The sequence below is a fragment of the Hippopotamus amphibius genome, chromosome 2 (assembly GCF_030028045.1).
Source record: "Hippopotamus amphibius kiboko isolate mHipAmp2 chromosome 2, mHipAmp2.hap2, whole genome shotgun sequence".
In the NCBI taxonomy this organism is placed as follows: domain Eukaryota; kingdom Metazoa; phylum Chordata; class Mammalia; order Artiodactyla; family Hippopotamidae; genus Hippopotamus; species Hippopotamus amphibius.
In genome coordinates, this window is record NC_080187.1 from 6,127,329 (window position 1) to 6,144,906 (window position 17,578).

The window sequence follows — 17,578 nt, forward strand, 5'->3', positions numbered from 1 at the left end:
GAAGCACTGTGGCTGAAGTGGAGCTGGGAAACAAATCTAGGCCCCTCGAGCCCCTGAGCAGCGCTGTCTGCTGCCCTGTGGACCAGCAGGTGATGAGGGCCAAACCCAGAAGGTTGTGGGAAGATGGTGTTGCTAAGTTCCCTCCCCATCACCTCAGGCCCAAGTCTTCCATTTGCAAAAAAACCTGCTTGGACTGCATGGTCTCCCAGTGACAAGGGGCGCCTGGCCCCAGGCTAAGTGTGGCCCTGGAAGGAAGGTCTGATGAGTAGTGCCACCCTAGATTTGGGGACACTGAGGATCCAGGAGGCAGGACTTCCCACATGGCCGGGCTCCCTCTTCCCGGCAATGCGACCTTGTGAATCAAGTTCGGGTGGGCACCTTGGACATACCTGCCCTGTGTCCACTGTCCTGATGGAGGGGTAATAACTGCCCCAACCCCACGAGTGCCATCCCCAAAATTCCCCTTCTTCCCACCACATCACATTACAGTGCTAAAGGGGCAAGTTTTCAGTTTTCCTCAAAATTTACCACCACCGTCTTTCCAAAGAAGGGATTCGTACACCACGTTCATGGCAGCATTATTCACAAGAGCCAGAAGGTAGAAGCAACCAAAATGCCCATCCACAGATGAGTGGATAAACAAAGCGAGAGATCTATGTACAATGAAATATTCAGCCTTAAAAAGGAAGGACATTCTGACACACACTATACCATGGATGAACCCTGAGGACGTGATGCTCAGTGAAATAAACCAGTCACCAAAAGACATATGCTGTGGGATCCCACTTATGTGAGCTTCCTAGAAGAGTCCAATTCATAGAAACCAAGTAGAATGCTGGGTGCCAGGGGCTGGGGGTGGGTGGGGAATGGGGAGTTAGTGTTTAATGGGGCTTCACTTTGGGAGGATGAAAAGGTTCTGGAGATGGCAGGTGATAATGGTTACACAACAACATGAATGTTGTACTTAATGCCACTGAACTGTATGCTCAGAACAGTTAAAATGGCAAGCTTTATTTTTATTTTTTTGGCCGTGCCACACGGCATGTGGGATCTTAGTTCCCCGACCAGGGATTGAACCCGTGCCCCTGCAGTGGAAGCTTGGAGTCTTAACCACTGGACCTCCAGGGAAGTCCCCCAAATGGTAAGCTTTATGTTATGTATATTTTACCACAATTTTAAAAACGCTTAAAAAAAAAAAAAAAAACCCAAACCAGAAAGGAGACGGTTTCGATCCTGAAGTCCAAAGGGGACGTGGGCAAGGCTGTCTGATGTGAGTAGCCAGAAATTTTCTCCTCTGAAAACTTCTCTAGTCTTTAATCAAGTCTGGGAATCACAGAAATGTCAGGGCCCTTGAGGATCTCCTATGTTCTCCTAATTTAGCTGCAAACCCAGTATTCAAACAGTCTTAGGCGGACGCTCAGGATATACAACTGAAAACGAGGTCCAGCTGGGAGGAGCAGAGGCCCCTCTGCAAAGCCTGGGCTCCACCAAGCAGTCCTTAAAATGCTGATCTGGACTAACACACCAGTTTCACACATGGGAAGAGTGTGACTTGCTCAGGGAGAGTGGAACCGGTATGTGAGTTTTCCATCTCTCCTCCAGGTTGCCTCTTAGGGCCTTTGCAAAGTGATCTAGTGCTCACCAGGCACGAGGAACCCCCAAAGGGCTGTGGCCGAGGCTGTTCCCAAGGCTCCGAGGCGTTCCTGGGCTGTTCCCAAGGCTCCGAGGCGTTCCTGAGTCTCTTCGGCGGGGGGTGGGGTGGGGATGAGTCTCTCATCTGCAAACCCCTGATATCCTGCTCTCAGTGGACGTGACGTCAAAGAGACCAGGCGCTGATATCATTGCAACTTGCCTGTCCCATTTCACCCGTGTGGCCTGAGCTCTTGGGCTGCCTCTGCTGTCCTAAATCAGTCATGGGGGTAGATGCCTTCCCAGCAGGAAAACACCCACATCCCCAAGTTTACGCCCCAGGCCCAAGCCCTCAACTTCCTGGGGAGTTCCTCAAGCCCTCACTAGGCCTCATCGTTACCCTTGTAAGCACAGTTCAAACAGGCTCTGTCACCCCCGTCTGCAAAGTGGCTCAGAGACACGACCCAGATGGAGCTCGGAAAGGCTGATGGAGTTGGAGTTGGATGGGTGGCCGAGAAAATGACAGCATGAGAGCAGGGGCGCGGGGACTTAGAAAATCTATGCAAAGCAGGCTAGAACTCAGCAAAGGATTGGGGGCTGCTCCTGTGGGGACAGCATGGTGCCACAAACAAGTGGCTCCCAATGGTCCCAGGTCACTGAGAGCCCTGATGGTTCAGCAGTCTGTTTACACAGAGAGCGATGTGCAGAACTTTTGGAAATATCTGCCTCCCCCCAAATGGCAGAAATAACCACGATGGGAAAGGAGCAAGTTTTCAACCATCCTAGAAACTTTATCACCAAGAGCCACCTAAAGCAAGACAATCACAAAGCCCTACTTGTCTTCTCGTCCCGGTATATTCTAAGAACTCAATATTTATCGGACAAGAAATGGGCCTTCTAATTCCTCCTAAGTAATTACTTTTGCCACATTTTGGAAAAACCTGGAAACGTTCAAAGCCTGTCCTTATACTGGCACACACAACGGCAGGCCAACAGCAGGGGCCCTCCTCATTTTCGGCTCCTGGAGAAGCTTGCCGTCTCCCCGCTCTCCTGTCCTCAGCTGGCCAGCTGTGGGCAGGGTCCAAACTGTATTTGCAGGACCAGGGCTGCAGACCAGAAGTCCCTCGCAACTTACACTTTCACGGAGAGTGTGCAACTCCACTCTGCTGTGTGACTTTGGCCTGCCTCAGCCCCCTCTGAGACCCCGGCAACCTGTCTGGAGAATAAGTTTGCAAGTGTCTGCCGCTCTCCCTCCTAACTCCCACTGAGACCTGCCTGAAGGTGAGCACCCAGACACTGTCCCCCTGTGTCCTGGGGGTTTTCTCTCTGGAACTCTGTAGCCAGCTCCCTAGCACCACCTCCCCACAGTCCAGAGAGGGAACAGCACAGGTGGTTTGCAGGGTGAGAGCACATCCATACTTTATATCGAGAAAGAGCTGCGAATTGCCCTAGGGCCCCCACCACTGCCCCACCATAGAGCCTCCCCAGGAAAAGAGCAGAGAGTGCCTGGCAGGCAGAGTCACCCATTCCTGAGCCCTTGGAACCAGCCTCACAGCTGTCAACTCTCCGAGACCACCGCAGGAAGAGTCACAGGCAAGAAGAAAAGCTGCAGATATGAAACACACCAGCACAATTAATATTCCTGTTCCTTTTCTTAGAAGGTGTTAAAGTTAATTGTGACTGATCAAAAAGCTTGTTTGCAGGTTGCTGCTGTCGTGTGTGTGTGTGTGTGTGTGTGTGTGTGTGTGCGCGCGTGCATCTTAAAGATCTTCCCTCTCCTCTCCAAGGGGTAGAGGGTACAGATGATTTCTGTGTATTTCTTCTGGAAAAAAATGACTTAAAAAAAACCAGTGACAGAAACCTGATGCTAAAAGACTATGGATTTGGGGCTTTTGACAGTCGGCATACAAACCACTGTGCAAAAAGAAGGAGGAAATGACAGCTGAGCCTCGGTGTCGCTGTGGAAGAGACAACAGACATCTATGGAGTGACACACACCGCAGATTCAAGTGTCTATTTTCATCTCCCCGTGTTTACAGGAAAAAGACAGAGGTGTCAGCGGTTCTCTGTGGAGCAGCTTCAATCACACCATAATTACTGCCAAGGAGCGGGTGGCGAAGAAGGGCGAGGAGCTCGGGGGCGGCTGGGGTGCGGGGGAGAGTGGACCAAGGAGGAAGAGGTGGGGACCAAAACAGCTGCCGCTGCTTAAATTCTTCTCATCTGTTCCTGAGGCTGCCAGCATAGATTGAGCAATTTGGCAGAATTGAGTGGGACCCGCCAACTCAGCTGGAGGGCGGGGGGTGGGGGCAGAGGTGGGGGATAGGGCACCTGGACCAGAGCCTCTGGTCCTTTGGGAAAGCAGTATTCCAGAGGGAGGGATTTGGAAAGGGTAGGGGAAGGGAGCTTGGCTGGAGCCCAATGTCTCCCCTCTTAGGTACCAGGGCCAAGGACAGAGGCGGTTGCCATGGTGATGGGGAGGTGAGTCCTGGTGGGGCTCTAGCCATCCTCTATGCTCCTGGTGCCCTGCAGGCCCCACCCTGGGAATCAGGGTGGGCCTCTGACTCTGGCCACGCCAGGCTTCTGGAAACGCAAACACCTTTGCTTCATAGGTCTCCCTCCACTCTGGAATGTTCCATCTGAGTGGAGCCTCTGGGAGGCCTGGACAGGTGGGCGGCAACCCTTGTTCCTTCTTAGCCAGAAAGTGGAGGAGTAAGGAGGAAGTGAGAGAGGATGGGAGAATGGGAGAGAGATGGAAAGGATGGAAAAAAGATGGAAGAGAGTGGAAGCGAGGAGTGGCAGGAAGAAGAGAAAGCAGGCAATGAGGAGGGGGCGGAGGGAGTGAGCAGAGGTGAGCCCTGCAGGGCAGGGCTGGGAGGAGAGGAACCAGCCAGAGAGGTGAGGGAAGGATCAGTGCCAGCTCCTTCCCTGCTTCCCTCCTGCCTGCCTTGCCCCCCCTTCTCCTCCCCACTGATTTCATTTACTTCACTTAATTAGCCCCCCTCCAGAGTTAAAAAGATAATGTGACCATGACGATGTGAAGAGCCACAATACAGCGAAAGCTACTCCATCTGCAGCCTCCCCAGCCCCCGACCCGCTGACCTCACGGCCCTGAGTGCTGCCCACCCGGCCACCCCAGACCCAGGGTGCTAGCACTGCCCAACTTCCTACCCCCCACCCCACCAAAAAAAAAAAAAAAAAAAACAAGCCCTTAACAAATTTCAATTGCGAGCTTTGTAAAATCAATACAAATGACATTTTCCCCTTGTACATCAAGGTACAAACAATGGCATCTTCCTGCTCTGCCCTCCATGTAATTGACAATGGACAGCTTCTCCCGTGACCTAGACCTAATAACAATGCCCTCATTTATTGCCCCTCTTTCTTTCTCACGTTGAATTATTGGGAGTGGAAAAGAAAAAAAGAAAAAAGAAAATTCCCCTAAAATTATAAAGAAACTTTCTTTTCTCATCTCCCAACCCAAGTCAGAAAATAGGCAAGTTAGAACTTCCAGAGGGAGATGGTGTGATCAGCTTTGCCGGTGAGAGTCTCAGAGAGGGAAGGCAACTAGCCTAAGGTCACACAGCAAGTTCTTGCGACTTAGAACCCTGGTTGTCTTCCCCGAAGACTGTACAACTCTCAAGCTAAATTCCCTGCTTTTAGAGACAGCACCCCCCACAGGAACACATACAGTACCTGGGCAGAGGGAGGGCTGTGCTCCAAGAATCTTGTCCTTCGGTGAGTGATCAGAAGCCAAGGGAGTCAGAAATGAGTACTAATCTTGTGGCTTCAACCTACAATGGTGATGACGCCCCCAGTTCTTGGGAAAAGGTAGGACGTCTACCATCCAGGCACAGTACCTGCTATGGGTCAACGGGTCTCCATATTTGATCTGCACAATACCCATTTCACAGATGAAGAAGTTGAGGCTCAGAGACGGTACGTTGCTTCCCCAACAGTGATAGAGCCGTGACAGGGTGTCAAGTCTGGTACCCAAGCCTGGCCCCTGACACCAGCCCTTCAATGTGCCTCCCCCAGGTCTCCAAGGGGTCGGCCAGCCTCAGACCCAGCCCACATCCCAGCTGACCGCTTGGGGCTCTTCCTACCTTCTCTACCACTCCTGCTGGAAGGCCCCCCAATTCCACTCTACTCCACGTTCTACAAGTTGAAGCCTATTCTCCTGCCACCTCTTTCAGGATGTTTTCCCAGAATAACCCAGTCCACGCCTTTATGACTACCTCCTTCAGTTCAAGTTCGCTTTGGTGCCATTTCACAGAGCGACCTCAGGCCAGCCCTTATCTATCGATTATCCACCATGCTGATCTATATCCACAATCAGTTAGTGATGCCTGCCTTGGGCACGGGAGGACTTGACAATAGGTGCAGAGTGGATAACTCAGGCATTCGGACAGTTCCCAGAGGGCATAGGCTCCCTGGAGGGCTACTGCCATTTATGAAGCTCCTCCCCTGGGGCAGTTCCTGCTATTACGCACAGGCTAGAACCCAGATCTGCCCCATGGCAGAGTTCAAGCTCTCAGCCCTCCACTCCATGCCTGTGTCTGGACATCAGCCCTGGTCCTGGTGCCTGTGACTTTGAGCCTTGGTTTCCCTGCCTGTAAAATGAGGGTGCTGGTCTCCGCTCCCCCAAGGTCCCCCCAGGGTCTGCCTTGGAGCGCTCGCATTGTGCTGACTCCCAAGGGCAGACTGAGACAAAGGGACATTTAATCAGATGTTAATATAGGTAAGACACAAAGGTAAGTGAGGATAAAAGGCAGCAGCTAATTAGTAACATTGTTCTCCACAAGGCCTTCCCGAGAGAGTTCCAATTAGGTTGTTTCTCACAGATAATAGCTGTGTCGAGGAGGAAGAAAACACACGAAAGAGGCAAAGCGGCCACTTTCTTTCCTTCCTCCCCCTTTGAGATAAATTCAAACAGGTCAGAGCCAGAATGAGCCAACTCCCACCCCCACACGCCGACCATGTTACACTTGGGGAAACTGAGGTCCAGAGACAACAAGTCCAAGGTCATCCGGCGAGGAACAGAGAACCCGGTATGAGAGCCCCAGCATCTTGCCTCCTGGACCAGCGCCCTTTCTAACCACTGAAATCCAGCCATCAGCTCGTCTTCGGATTTTAGAATCTTAGTAAAACAACCTGAAGGACAAAGGGCCATGGCTATACCCTGGCCTGGTTTTATTTGGCTGTGTCATCTTTTTAAACTGACCCTAAGCAATTTAGGGTCCAGTGGTTTAGACTTCCCTAGCGGTTCAGTGGTTAAGACTCTGCGCTTCCAATGCAGGGGGCATGGGTTCGATTCCTGGTCAGGGAACTAAGACCCCACATGCCTTATGGTGAGGTCAAAAACAATTTTTTTTTTTCATTGTAAGTTGACCCTAAGCAAAGCGAGTTGAATACCTGCCCACACAGAGGACCTTAACCTTACCACTGGTGCTTAAAGATTCAAGTGCTTGACTCAGGGGCTTTAACTGCTGAAAGCTTGCCCCTCCCTCTTGGAGTCCGGAAGCACACAGCATTGCTTTATCACTGGGGGACACGGGAGCCCCTTGTATGGATGGGGGGAAGGTGTGGTCCAGACAACACGATGAGTGACTGACAGGGAACCAAGAGGCTCTGCTTACTAAGAGAAGACAGAGCCCCTGCTTGGGGACCAGCCTCTCCTCCGCTCCTGCCCAGCCAGAGGTGGATATAGGTCTGACAGCTTATCCAACGTGGCAGCCACTCAGCACCAAGGGAGAGCCCACCCAACCCTGGAAAAAGCCCCGCCCAACCCTGGAAAGAGCCCCGCCCCCCATGCCATGCCAGACCCTGGGACAGGCCCTTGGGCCCCAGCTGGCTCACAGCGCCCACCCCTGGCGGGATTCCCACCCTGCCAGGCCAGCTGGCCTCAGTGCAGCCTTAATGACCACGAAATCAGCCCTGCATGGTCTGCCTCTAAGCCTGGCCGACCTGCCTGGGGCACCGCAGAGCTTGACCTCCAGGCCTGGCCCCGGCCTCCTCTCTCCTCTGAGCCTCTCTCTCCCCTAGGGACAGCTCTTCTCATGATGTCTTTGGAAGTCAGCGGCCAAGGGCCCCTCATCCCCACTTCACAGGAGGGAAAGAGTGTGGTGGGGTGAAAGGACCTGCCCAAAGTCAGCCTGGGAGTGGCCACGCCCGAATGTGGGGGGGGGGGTCAGGGGCCTCTGGGAGCCGAGGCACGCCCCCGCGGTGGCGCGCAGACTTACCCCGGGACTTCATCCCGATGAAGCGATTCTCCACGATGTCAATGCGGCCCACGCCGTGCTTGCCCCTGCGGGGAAAGCCGGTCACTCAGGGCCACACGCAGGGCGTCAGGCTCCGTCTCAGGATTCAAGACTCAGAGCACGTGGGAACCAGGCTGCCTGGTCCAACTACCCACTGGACAGGTGGGGAGACTGAGGCCCAAAGAGGGAAGGATTTGCCCGGGTCACACAGAGAGCCCAACGTGCAACTTCCATCACCTCTGTCCTGGGCCTCGCGTGGCACCCAGCCCTATCCACTGCTCATCTCTCCTCCTATCCTGGTCTCACACCCAGCAGAGAGCTTGGAAGCTCCGGCTGAGGGCCACCGGGACTCTCCCACTGAACCAGAGGACCCTTGCCTATGGGGCTGTGGCAAGGCCGACTGCCGGACACCGGCCTGTCCTCCTTGGGCCCTGAGCCTCGGGCTGGGACCATCGGCCACAATGGTCCGGGCTGGCGCTTGCCCCAGACGGGGGTTTCCCAGGAGGCCGGGCAGGGCTGCGGGCGGGCACTCACGCGACTTCATTCAGGTAGAGGAAGAGCTCCAAGGCCGTGCTGTGGCTGGTGCCGTCCTTGCTGTTGGTCACCTTCACAGGGACCCCTAGGGCGGGGGGAGAGGGCGGTGGGCCCGTGGCCGGAGCTCCGCGGAGGAGCCTGGGGCTGCTACCCCGCCCTCTCCCTCCCCCCGAAACGCCTTAAATGGATGTGACAGATATGGACTCCAAATGACTCCTTGAAAAGCCCTGTGCAGGTTGAGGCCTGCTGGGGAGAGAGAAGGGGCGAGAAAGCCCCCAGGAATGAAAGGGAAAACGCCACAACAACGCTCTCCCCCACCCTTCCCATTCGCTGTGCCCCTTTTGCATTTAGGGGCTGTGAAATTGGAACCAGGCCCCGAACTAATTGAATTTCACGGTCCACCATTGTCTTACGCAGGAGGACCTTCTGTCCCACCAGTTACCGGGGGGCCGCCTGGCCGAGGTGCGGCTGAGCTCACACACACATACACACACACACACACACACACACACACACACACGCGGCCCCCTGCCACGTCTGTCGGGCGGACCCCCAAGCCCCAACCCTGCACCCCAGATCCGCACGCAGCCATCTGATTGATGGAGGTGAAAAGATGCCCGCTCCAGCAGGCGAGGTGTTGGAGGCGTCCCTGAATTCTGAGAAGTCGGGTCTGGGGTGGCAGGAGGGCAGGAGGGAGGCGGCCGCTAGGGGAGGGAAGGGCCAGGTCGAGGGAGGTGGCGGGAGGGGGGCGGTGGGTGGGTTCAGGGTTGACTTTGAATAGCAAGGGGCACTTTCTCGAGCGTTGTGAAATGAGCAATAAATGTATTAGAGGCCTAACAAGAGAGCTGTAACAGTGACAAAGAAAAGCTGTTCAAAGTTGGCGGCTAATCCCCCACCCATCTGCCCAGCTCATTACCATGTAGCCAGCGATCGGGTGCCAATCAGGCCTCAATAGCGGCTTTCCAGTCTTTATTAGCTCGGCGCCGCTTGGAGGGGCTTCGCTCAGGGGCTGTCAGCCTCGCCATTCTTAACCCCCATTTCCAGGGGTTTTATAACTTGGTTGTAAATTGCTATTAAATGTAAGTCTGCCCAATAATGAACCTTAAGCCCCTCTCGCCACCCCCACCCCCCCACCTCTCCCCTCTCCCTTTCTCTCCCTCCCAGTCCTATTATGGCCCTCGCGGGGCCTTGGATGGGGCCTGCCCCAGAGACGAGCTGACATTGTTGGTGCTGCTGCTGGAGAAAGCCTCTTAGCCTTCAAAATAGTTAATAATTAGATTAAAACTTCAAATAAATTAACTAGAGAGTGAATGGAGAGTAGTCGGGGAGGGTTCCTCCCGTCTACTTTTTTTTTTCCAGACAGTCCCCATGTCATTAAAATGGATCACGTTTCTCCTCGGGCTCAGCCCTTGGGGCTGCCCTGTTCCTGGAGGAAAGGGGGTCAGAGCCTGTGCCCAGGACCCTCTGTCACCTCCTGTCCACTTCCCACCCTCACCCCGCTCCTGGGTTCCAGGGGGACCTGGCGGGGGGGAGGCTGCCTGAGTCCATCTCACCATCTTCTCAGAGATGATGCCCAAAGAGACCCCATGCCCACACAGCCCTGGGTCAGAGAGGATGGGCGTAAGATGGACTTAGCGCTCCAGCTGCCTTTAGGGGCCTTAGACTATGGGCCTTTTGGTCCTCAGGGGGCATGAAATTCAAGGGTTTGAACTGACAGGGGGTGCCGGGAGAAACAATGAAAATGCCCATTGGCATGGCTAGGCTCTCGGGAAAGGCCGGGAGAAGGCAGATTATTCAAGTACCAACAGGCTCTTTTCCCAACTCCTCACTCCACACACCATGCTCAGCACCTACAAGCATCATTTCTGTGGCCCATTTTCTAGGCGAGTGAGCCTGAGGCCCAGAAGGGGGAAGCTGGTTGTCAAGGTCCCACGGGCAGGAGAGAGCAGGGATCTGGGCCCCGGCTTGCCCCTCCGTGATCCTCTGTCTCCCAGGTGCCTTGGGAAAGGCCTCTCTGCAGAGCCCCCTCCCTCTGCGCCCTCCCTGCAGCTGCCTTGTGGATGGACGGGCCAGCCTCCCTGCCTGGGCTTGGGATGCCCTCATTCCCCGTCTCGGTCCCTCCAGCTCCTGCCCAGCACCGCCTCCTCCAGGAAGCCTCTCTGATTTCTGCAGCCTCCTAGAAAAGTCCTCTCCTTGGACATCCTGAGCCCTCCCCTTGAAGCTGGTCCTGCTCCTCCCACTACCCAGCATGCCTTTCCTTCCCCTCTGTCCTCCAGGACGAGGGGGGGGGGGGGTGTCCCTGGTGCCAGGCTCAAGGCTGAGCATTCAGGCCAGGCCAGTAAATGCTTCTTGTTTCTAGCAGAGAAGATGAGGAGATCAGGACACAAGCAAGAGTGACAGCAGCTTTGAACCCGGGCTGGGGGCAGGGAGACGCATCAAACAGCTAACTTAGGACCAGCGGTGGGGTCTGCGCAGCCCCAGAGGCTGGCGACTAACACTCATACTGCCCGAGCACCTCCTTGCTGCCCGGTCCTGCACTGGACACACCCCACCCAGATCTCACGCTTATACCATGACAACACGAGGCCACCGATGCGCTTTTATCCCCCGTTTACGGACGAGGAAACTGAGACCCAGGAAAGTGGAGTGACTTCCCCAAAGGGCCAAAAGCGGTTGGCAAGTAGCTGCTCATGCGCCCTCCAGACCTGGTGCCCATGAATGGATGGACGTAGCCGAGCGTGCTCTCCTCCCAAGCCTGGAGGCTTCCAGGGATCACGCCATCTGGGGAGGAGGCAGTTGGGAACATTTGAAGCCCCTGCCTGAACCCCGGCTTCTGGGAACACAGGAGGGATGCAGAGGGCTCGTGCTCAGGCTCCCAGGCAAGGAGGGGAAGAGAGCCAGGGCCCCAAGAGTCCACACCTTGGAGTCCCGACAGGACCTACCTTTCCTGAACTCGATCTCAAGGATGTCTGGGATGTTGGGGGTTTTGGCCGGGTCTTGGGTCTTTGTGTAGAGGCCTGGAGGTGCTTGGTTCTGAAAAAAGACAGAAAGAGGTTGGAGGGTGGTGTGCCTGAGCCAGGCCATGCCATGCAAGTCCCTGGACACCCTACATGCCACCTCCTGCGCCCCTCTCCAGAAGGAGGGCACTGCTGGCATTCGCCATCGGCTGGCCAGTCCAGCAGGCCTCCCAGCCCCCTACCCGGAGCCAGCCCCGCTTGCCAGGGGCCTGGGAAACAAAGGGCTCAAGAAATCAGACAATTTTTCCCCTCAACTTGATCTCATCTTTTTCTTCGACGCCCCCACAGCTGGAGGTAGAATAGCAAGAGGAGCCAGTCAGGCAGGAAAAGCGTGACTTTGGGGGAGCGAGGCGCTAGGCGGGCTTCCCGGGAGCAGGCGCGGGCGCACACGCTCTCCCGGGCACTGGGAATTGGGGTTTATTCTGCACTGACCGCAAAGCTAATGACTGCGCGTGACCCCAGCAGGTGCTCTGGCGAGCAGAGCCGTCCCCGGGGTCCCCGAGGTTAATACTCACAGGGAGAAAAAAGAAGAGCAAAGCAAAAACCCATTTGAAAACACATCAACCTTTATGTATATTTTTTCTTGGGCGTGTTGGCAAACGGGCCTCTCGCTTGTCTTGATGTAGCGGTGGCGGGGCTGCTGGCTGCCTGGAACTCTCTGAGTCCCTCCTGCCTCCCCCTCTCGAGGCTCTGGTCCCCCCAGTCTGTGGCTTGGACCCTTGCCACGGTGGACCTGGGGGCCTCTTGGGCCTGACTGCATCCCAGGGCCCAGCTGTTGTTGTCCACCTGCCGACATCCTGGGAAGTGCAGTCCCTTAAATCTTGCCTTTCAAAACCCTGCAAACACTCCCATGACACTTTGTATCTGCGCTTTCCTTTCCATTCTCCGCAGCCCTGTTTGGTAAGAAGGTCAAGTACCGTTACGCCACCTACGGAGGAAGAACTAGAGGTGGAGGGGGACTGTAGGTGCAACCATGTAGGCCCTGCAGAGTCGGGGGCCCACATGGCCCAGGGCAGGAACCCCATGAGGCCTTCAACAATGTTGTGTTGGATTTCAGAGTGGTGGAAAATCCCCCCAAAGCCGGGGGTTGAGACCTCAGGCTGTGGGGCCTTGGGCAAGTTGCTTTACTTCTATGAACCTCAGTTTTCTCATCTGTAAAACGGGGGGAAATGATACCTGCCTTTGACTGCCTTACAATTTAAATGTATAGACAGTTTTTAGATTTTTTACTGGACATGAGAATCATCCAAGAAGATGCCAGAGAGGGCCTGGTGCAAGCTGTAACCTGCCCTGCAGGCAACTGGACTGGGGAACAGCCTCTTGGTGATGCCTCCCTCCAAAAAGAGTTGCTCCACGAGAGGTGGGGCCACCAGGAGTGCCCTAGATCCCTCACCTGCAGTCACTTTGCTTGTTGGCTCTGTGTCAGGGTGACCGACTATCCTGGTTCCCATACCCCAAGAAACCCCTCAGTCCTGGGTAAACACAGCTGTACTTCTGATCTCAGATGGGGCCAGTGATGAAACCCTCACACCTTGGGGTGCTGTGTGGCTTGGGGCCAGCTGTATCCCTTCATCTGCTTCCATTTGTGGGGCGGGAACAAAAACCCAGAACGGACCTCCAAGACAGACCCAAGGGGGAGGGGGCTCCTTAAGGACCACCGGCCTGATGCCTCCAAGGACCAGTTGGAAAACCAAAGCCAAAGAAGCCGCTTGTCCAAATCATACCACCCCACCCCGCGGGCGTGGGAGTCAGCCCCCAGGACTCTAGAATCCCTGTCCTGTGCTCTTTCCATCACCCCCATGCTGTTTCTTAGCCGCCTTGCTGAGAAACATCACAAGGGACGTGGCCAGAGACAGCTTGGGCATCAGCCTGGTCTCAGAGACATGCCTGGCTCCCCAGGTCCTACTGGGTCCTCCTGACCACCACATTCCCTGGGAACAGACAGGCCTGAGGGCCATCCTTGGCCAAAAGGCAGAGAGAACCAGGGCTTGGGACCTCTGGGTGACCAACAGGACTCCAGAGCTCCTTCCTCACCTGCCCGGGGCTTCTCACTGGCCATCCAGCCCGGGCTGAACCCCAAGCAGGGTACCAGTGCTGAGAGCCTCAGCCCCTGGACCGAAGCCCTCCTCCCTCCCACCTGCACCTGCACGGTGCCTGCCTGTTCGTGTCAGTTTCCACCCTTCACGGAGCCACAAACGGGATGAGAATGTTTGCATTTGGAAGGAGAGTGGAGGTGGGAAGACCTCTGGGGACCAGCATCCCAGCTCTTCTGCAGTGGGAAGTGGGAGGCTTCCGACACCCTGACGGCACCGATTACATAAAATAACTAAATAGAAATAAAGTGACATTTGCTTTGCATTCCAAGGTGGCTCACGCCAGCCTTCTTTTTACTCTCCCTCCTAAAAGCCTAGTTCAAATGACAAATAGTTTGTTGGCGTGTATCAATAACATCTATTTATCCATCCCCGCGGGAGGGCTCACTTCCAATGTCATCTTGGTGAGGGTGGGGGATGGTTGGGGGGAGGGAAGAGAGTGAAGAAAGAGAGAGAGAGAGACTTGGGGGGTGCGGATGGGGAGAGGGCGAAGGAAAGCATGAAACAGGGCCGAGAAGGAGAAATTGGAAGCAAATGGCCCATGAACTAAACCATGATGTACAGGCATGATCAATGCTGCAAATGGTTTATTCATCCATCAGATATGGCGGGCCGGCCACTGAAAGAACTCTTTCACCGGGGGCCGTATGAAGTTAAAGCAAGTAAATTTCTATCTTTCTTCGCATTAGCTGCCTCATTGCCCTTCAATCAGCCCTCACGGAGGCAGAAAATGGCTCCGCCATCTGCCTGCAAACCCTCCCCTCTGCAGGTCTCGGGCTCTTTTTGGAGAGGGGGAGGGGGCCCTAGTTCCCTGGAGCTCTGTCTCCCCAGCGCCTCCCAAGGGGCCAGGGGTTGCCCAGGGTGCAGCGTTCCTCCCCCGTGGGGAGGAGCACTCCAGGGCCCCTAGTGGCTACCCCCCATCCCCTAGTTTCTGGGATCTATTGGTGGCAACGGGAGGACAGTGGGCTCCCTGGGGGCCTCCCTACCCCCCGTGGCGGGGGCTGCATGGGAAAGCAGGGCCAGAGTGGCCAGGCCCTGGGTCCCTCAGCCTGGCCCCACACTTCTCCGCGGGAATGCTGTCTCTCCCTTGCCTCACACGCAGCCCAGGCTCTCCTGCCTGATGAGAGGGGTCCTGAGAGAACCTTGGCTCTTTGCTTCCCAAATAATCTTAGCCAGTCTGAGGAGGGAGGGTAGGACCTTGGCTCCACGATTGAGGCCTTGCCCCATGCTAGGAACAGGCCAAGTGCTTTCGATGCCCCAGGAGGGAGGTGCTGTGATTTCCCACTGTTCGCGTAAGACGTCAGAGGCTCAGAGAGGTTAGGTAACTTGCCCAAGGTTGCACAGCAACAGAAGCAGAATCAGCCTTCACACCCAGGTTTCAGCTCTCTGGGAACCAGGCCCTAAGTTTCCCACCTTGGTCGGGTGGTAGAGTCTTTAAAAATACACTCTTTAGCATTTACTTATCCATCCACTGTCCTCATTAGAAAGGAGGCCTGAGAGGGGAAGGGACCGGCAGCCTGGCACTGCCCGAGGGGTGATTTCTCCTCTGGCCTTGGCTCTGCTTCCCCAGTGCTGAGGTGAGAGCGCCACAGGCCGCTAGAGAAGGGGTGGGATGGTTTCCCAGCTGGCCTGGAGCCCGGTGGACATCCGCCTTGAAGCCGATCTGCTCCACTCAGCCTCCCCGCCCCCCTGGGCTCTGACGGACTGGCTAATTAGGGGTGGCTGGCCTGAGTGTCGTGGGGTCAGCGGAGCATGAACTGGAAAAGCCCGCGGCCAGCAGGCAGCAGCCCCGTGAGGCCATCAGCCCCCAGGGGGCGAGGGTGCAGGCTCTCCCGCGTGACACGGCTGGGCTGAGGGCTGGGCGGGGTGGGGAAGGGAGGTGAGGGCCATCGGGGAACCACAGAGGCTGGAGGGCTGCTCCCATGATGGGGTGACCCGGGCACCAGGCCCGCTCCCTCGCTGAGCAGCTGGTGCCCCGGGGAAAGTCACTTCTCTGGGCCTCAGTTTCCTCACCCATGAAATGAGGAGGCTGACAGCCAGAAGCCCAGGAAAGTACGCCAGGAAAACGTGAATCCCTGGCTCCAGAAACAGTCATTGGTGTAGTTATATTATTGCCAACATGACCAAGAGGGCTGGTCCCTGCAGGGGGTTATCCCAGGACCAGGCAGGGCTCCAGCTCAGCCCACCCTCACCCGAACCACCCGGGCATCCTCCGCTCCAGCTGGCCGTCCCGGATCCCCCAGGCCCAGCTGCCCAAGCACGCTTCTCCCATAACATCAGACAAGCAGCTCACCCCACCCCCAAACCAGCCGCTGGCCCGGGTGTGGGGCTGAGCCAGGGAACGGAGACGCAGTCCCTGAGGGACAAAGAGATTTTTCTCTTCCCAGGATAGATGTCGCCCTGCCTCCCCCATCTCCCACGGTGGGCAGGGGGAGATACAAAGGAAACCCCCCCAGGGAGAGAAATCCTAAACTTCAAACAGGGCCGAGGCCCAGCCTGGCCAGCCTGGGAGGCTGGGATGGGGGGATCGGGGTGGCCTGGCGCGGGCGAGCGTGGAGCACGGGCCCAGACTGATGGGTCCCGAGGCTCTGATCTGTGCCACCTCCCCCGATGGCGGCGGCGGCGGCGGCGGCGGCGGCCTGAGAGCTGGTGGGCACAGGCTGGGCCCTCCCACAAGTGTCTCATCTGCCTAATTGCTTCTTTACTGTCTCACAATCACGCTCTCTGCTGCCCTGAAATATTTCCTTCCCCTATTCATCCCGGCAGCAATTAGAAAAAGAGCGCCAGGGAGGGGGGGAGTGGATCTTAAAACGCAGTGTGGAGTGGGCAGGCGGCAGGGGGCCCAGTGGGGAGGGTCGGGGAACACAGGCAGGGCTCGGCCCCAGCCCCACGCCCGGCCCCCGTGAAATTTCAAATTAGGCTACAAACATAGCAGACCGCGTCGGCACGGCAGCCGTCACCATAGACAGCCGACTCCGGGAAGTGGGGAATTACCTTGGGGTTCTCCAGGATCCCAGCCTCGTAGCTGCAGGGGAGAAGGAAGATGGGGGTCAGTGGAGGGGGGGGGCAGAGGGACACAACCTTGACACCCCCATCCCCAACGTAAGTCCGGTTTATCCTTTCATCTCTGCCAAAGCCACTGCTGCCAACCCCGCCTGGAACATTCTGGGCCCTCCGCGGTTGGCTGTGGGAGCTGCAGGCGGAAAGCAAGGGCCTGGGAATCTTCCCTCAGTCTTCAGGGCACCAGATCTGGGGGACCCCTCGCAGAGGGTTGCTCCCAGATGCTGTTCCCTCTGCTTAAAATGTTCGTCCCTGCGCCCTGGCCAGTCCCTCCTCATCCTTGAGATTTTAACTTCAAATGCCACTTGCCCAGGGAAGCCTTCTCTGGTACCCCGGCTGAGGCCAGCTATTGGCAGAACTGCAGTGAGAACTGGGAATGAGGTGGTCTGTCCTCCTCGAGACCCCAGGCTCCACGAGGGCAGGGACCACGTGTCGTGTGGGTCACCACTACATCCTGGCCCGGCACAGACAGGCGCTCACTGACGCTGGGCAGAGAGGTGGACAGGTGGGCGACATCTTACCTGATATGCATCAGGTTCTCGTCCATGCTCCACGGGTTCTTGGGGGTCACCGGGACAGGGATTCCGTGTTGCTGCAGGTAGGAGGCAACACCATGTTGGCATGGAGCAGCTTGAAGTAGATGCAAGGGTCAGGCCCGGCTGCCTTGGTTCTCTTTCAAGGTCAAAGATATCCCCAAACTCGGGCTTCCAAGCAGGTAGGCCCCTAGACACGTCCTGGTTTCCTTCGCCTCCCCCAGGCTGCCCCGGGGAGAAAGTGAGGGCCCCGTTTCTGGACATGCTCAGGCAGAAACTATAAGAGATGTTGTGGCATGGACGCTGAGCTTGGCGGTTTCTTCCAGAAGATTCTCTGAGTCTATACTTCAGATGCCCCTGAAGCACTTAGAGTGTGCCAGGCCGTGTGCCGAGGGTCTGCCAGCGCCACCCACTGACCCCCGCCATCACCCTATGAGCCGGGAGCTAGAATGGAT

General features: G+C 56.3%; 1 protein-coding gene across 1 annotated transcript in view; it reads right to left on the reverse strand.

Moving 5' to 3' along the window:
* ASS1 (argininosuccinate synthase 1) overlaps window positions 1-17,578 on the reverse strand; it is a 52,208-nt gene that overhangs the window by 11,138 nt on the left and 23,492 nt on the right. Inside the window, exons 7-11 of the mRNA XM_057721443.1 lie at window positions 17,112-17,182; window positions 16,525-16,555; window positions 11,363-11,453; window positions 8,421-8,505; window positions 7,869-7,933 (exon numbers count right to left, since the gene is read on the reverse strand). Of these exons, the coding sequence (XP_057577426.1) occupies window positions 7,869-7,933; window positions 8,421-8,505; window positions 11,363-11,453; window positions 16,525-16,555; window positions 17,112-17,182 (343 nt within the window). The remainder of the gene's footprint in view (window positions 1-7,868; window positions 7,934-8,420; window positions 8,506-11,362; window positions 11,454-16,524; window positions 16,556-17,111; window positions 17,183-17,578) is intronic.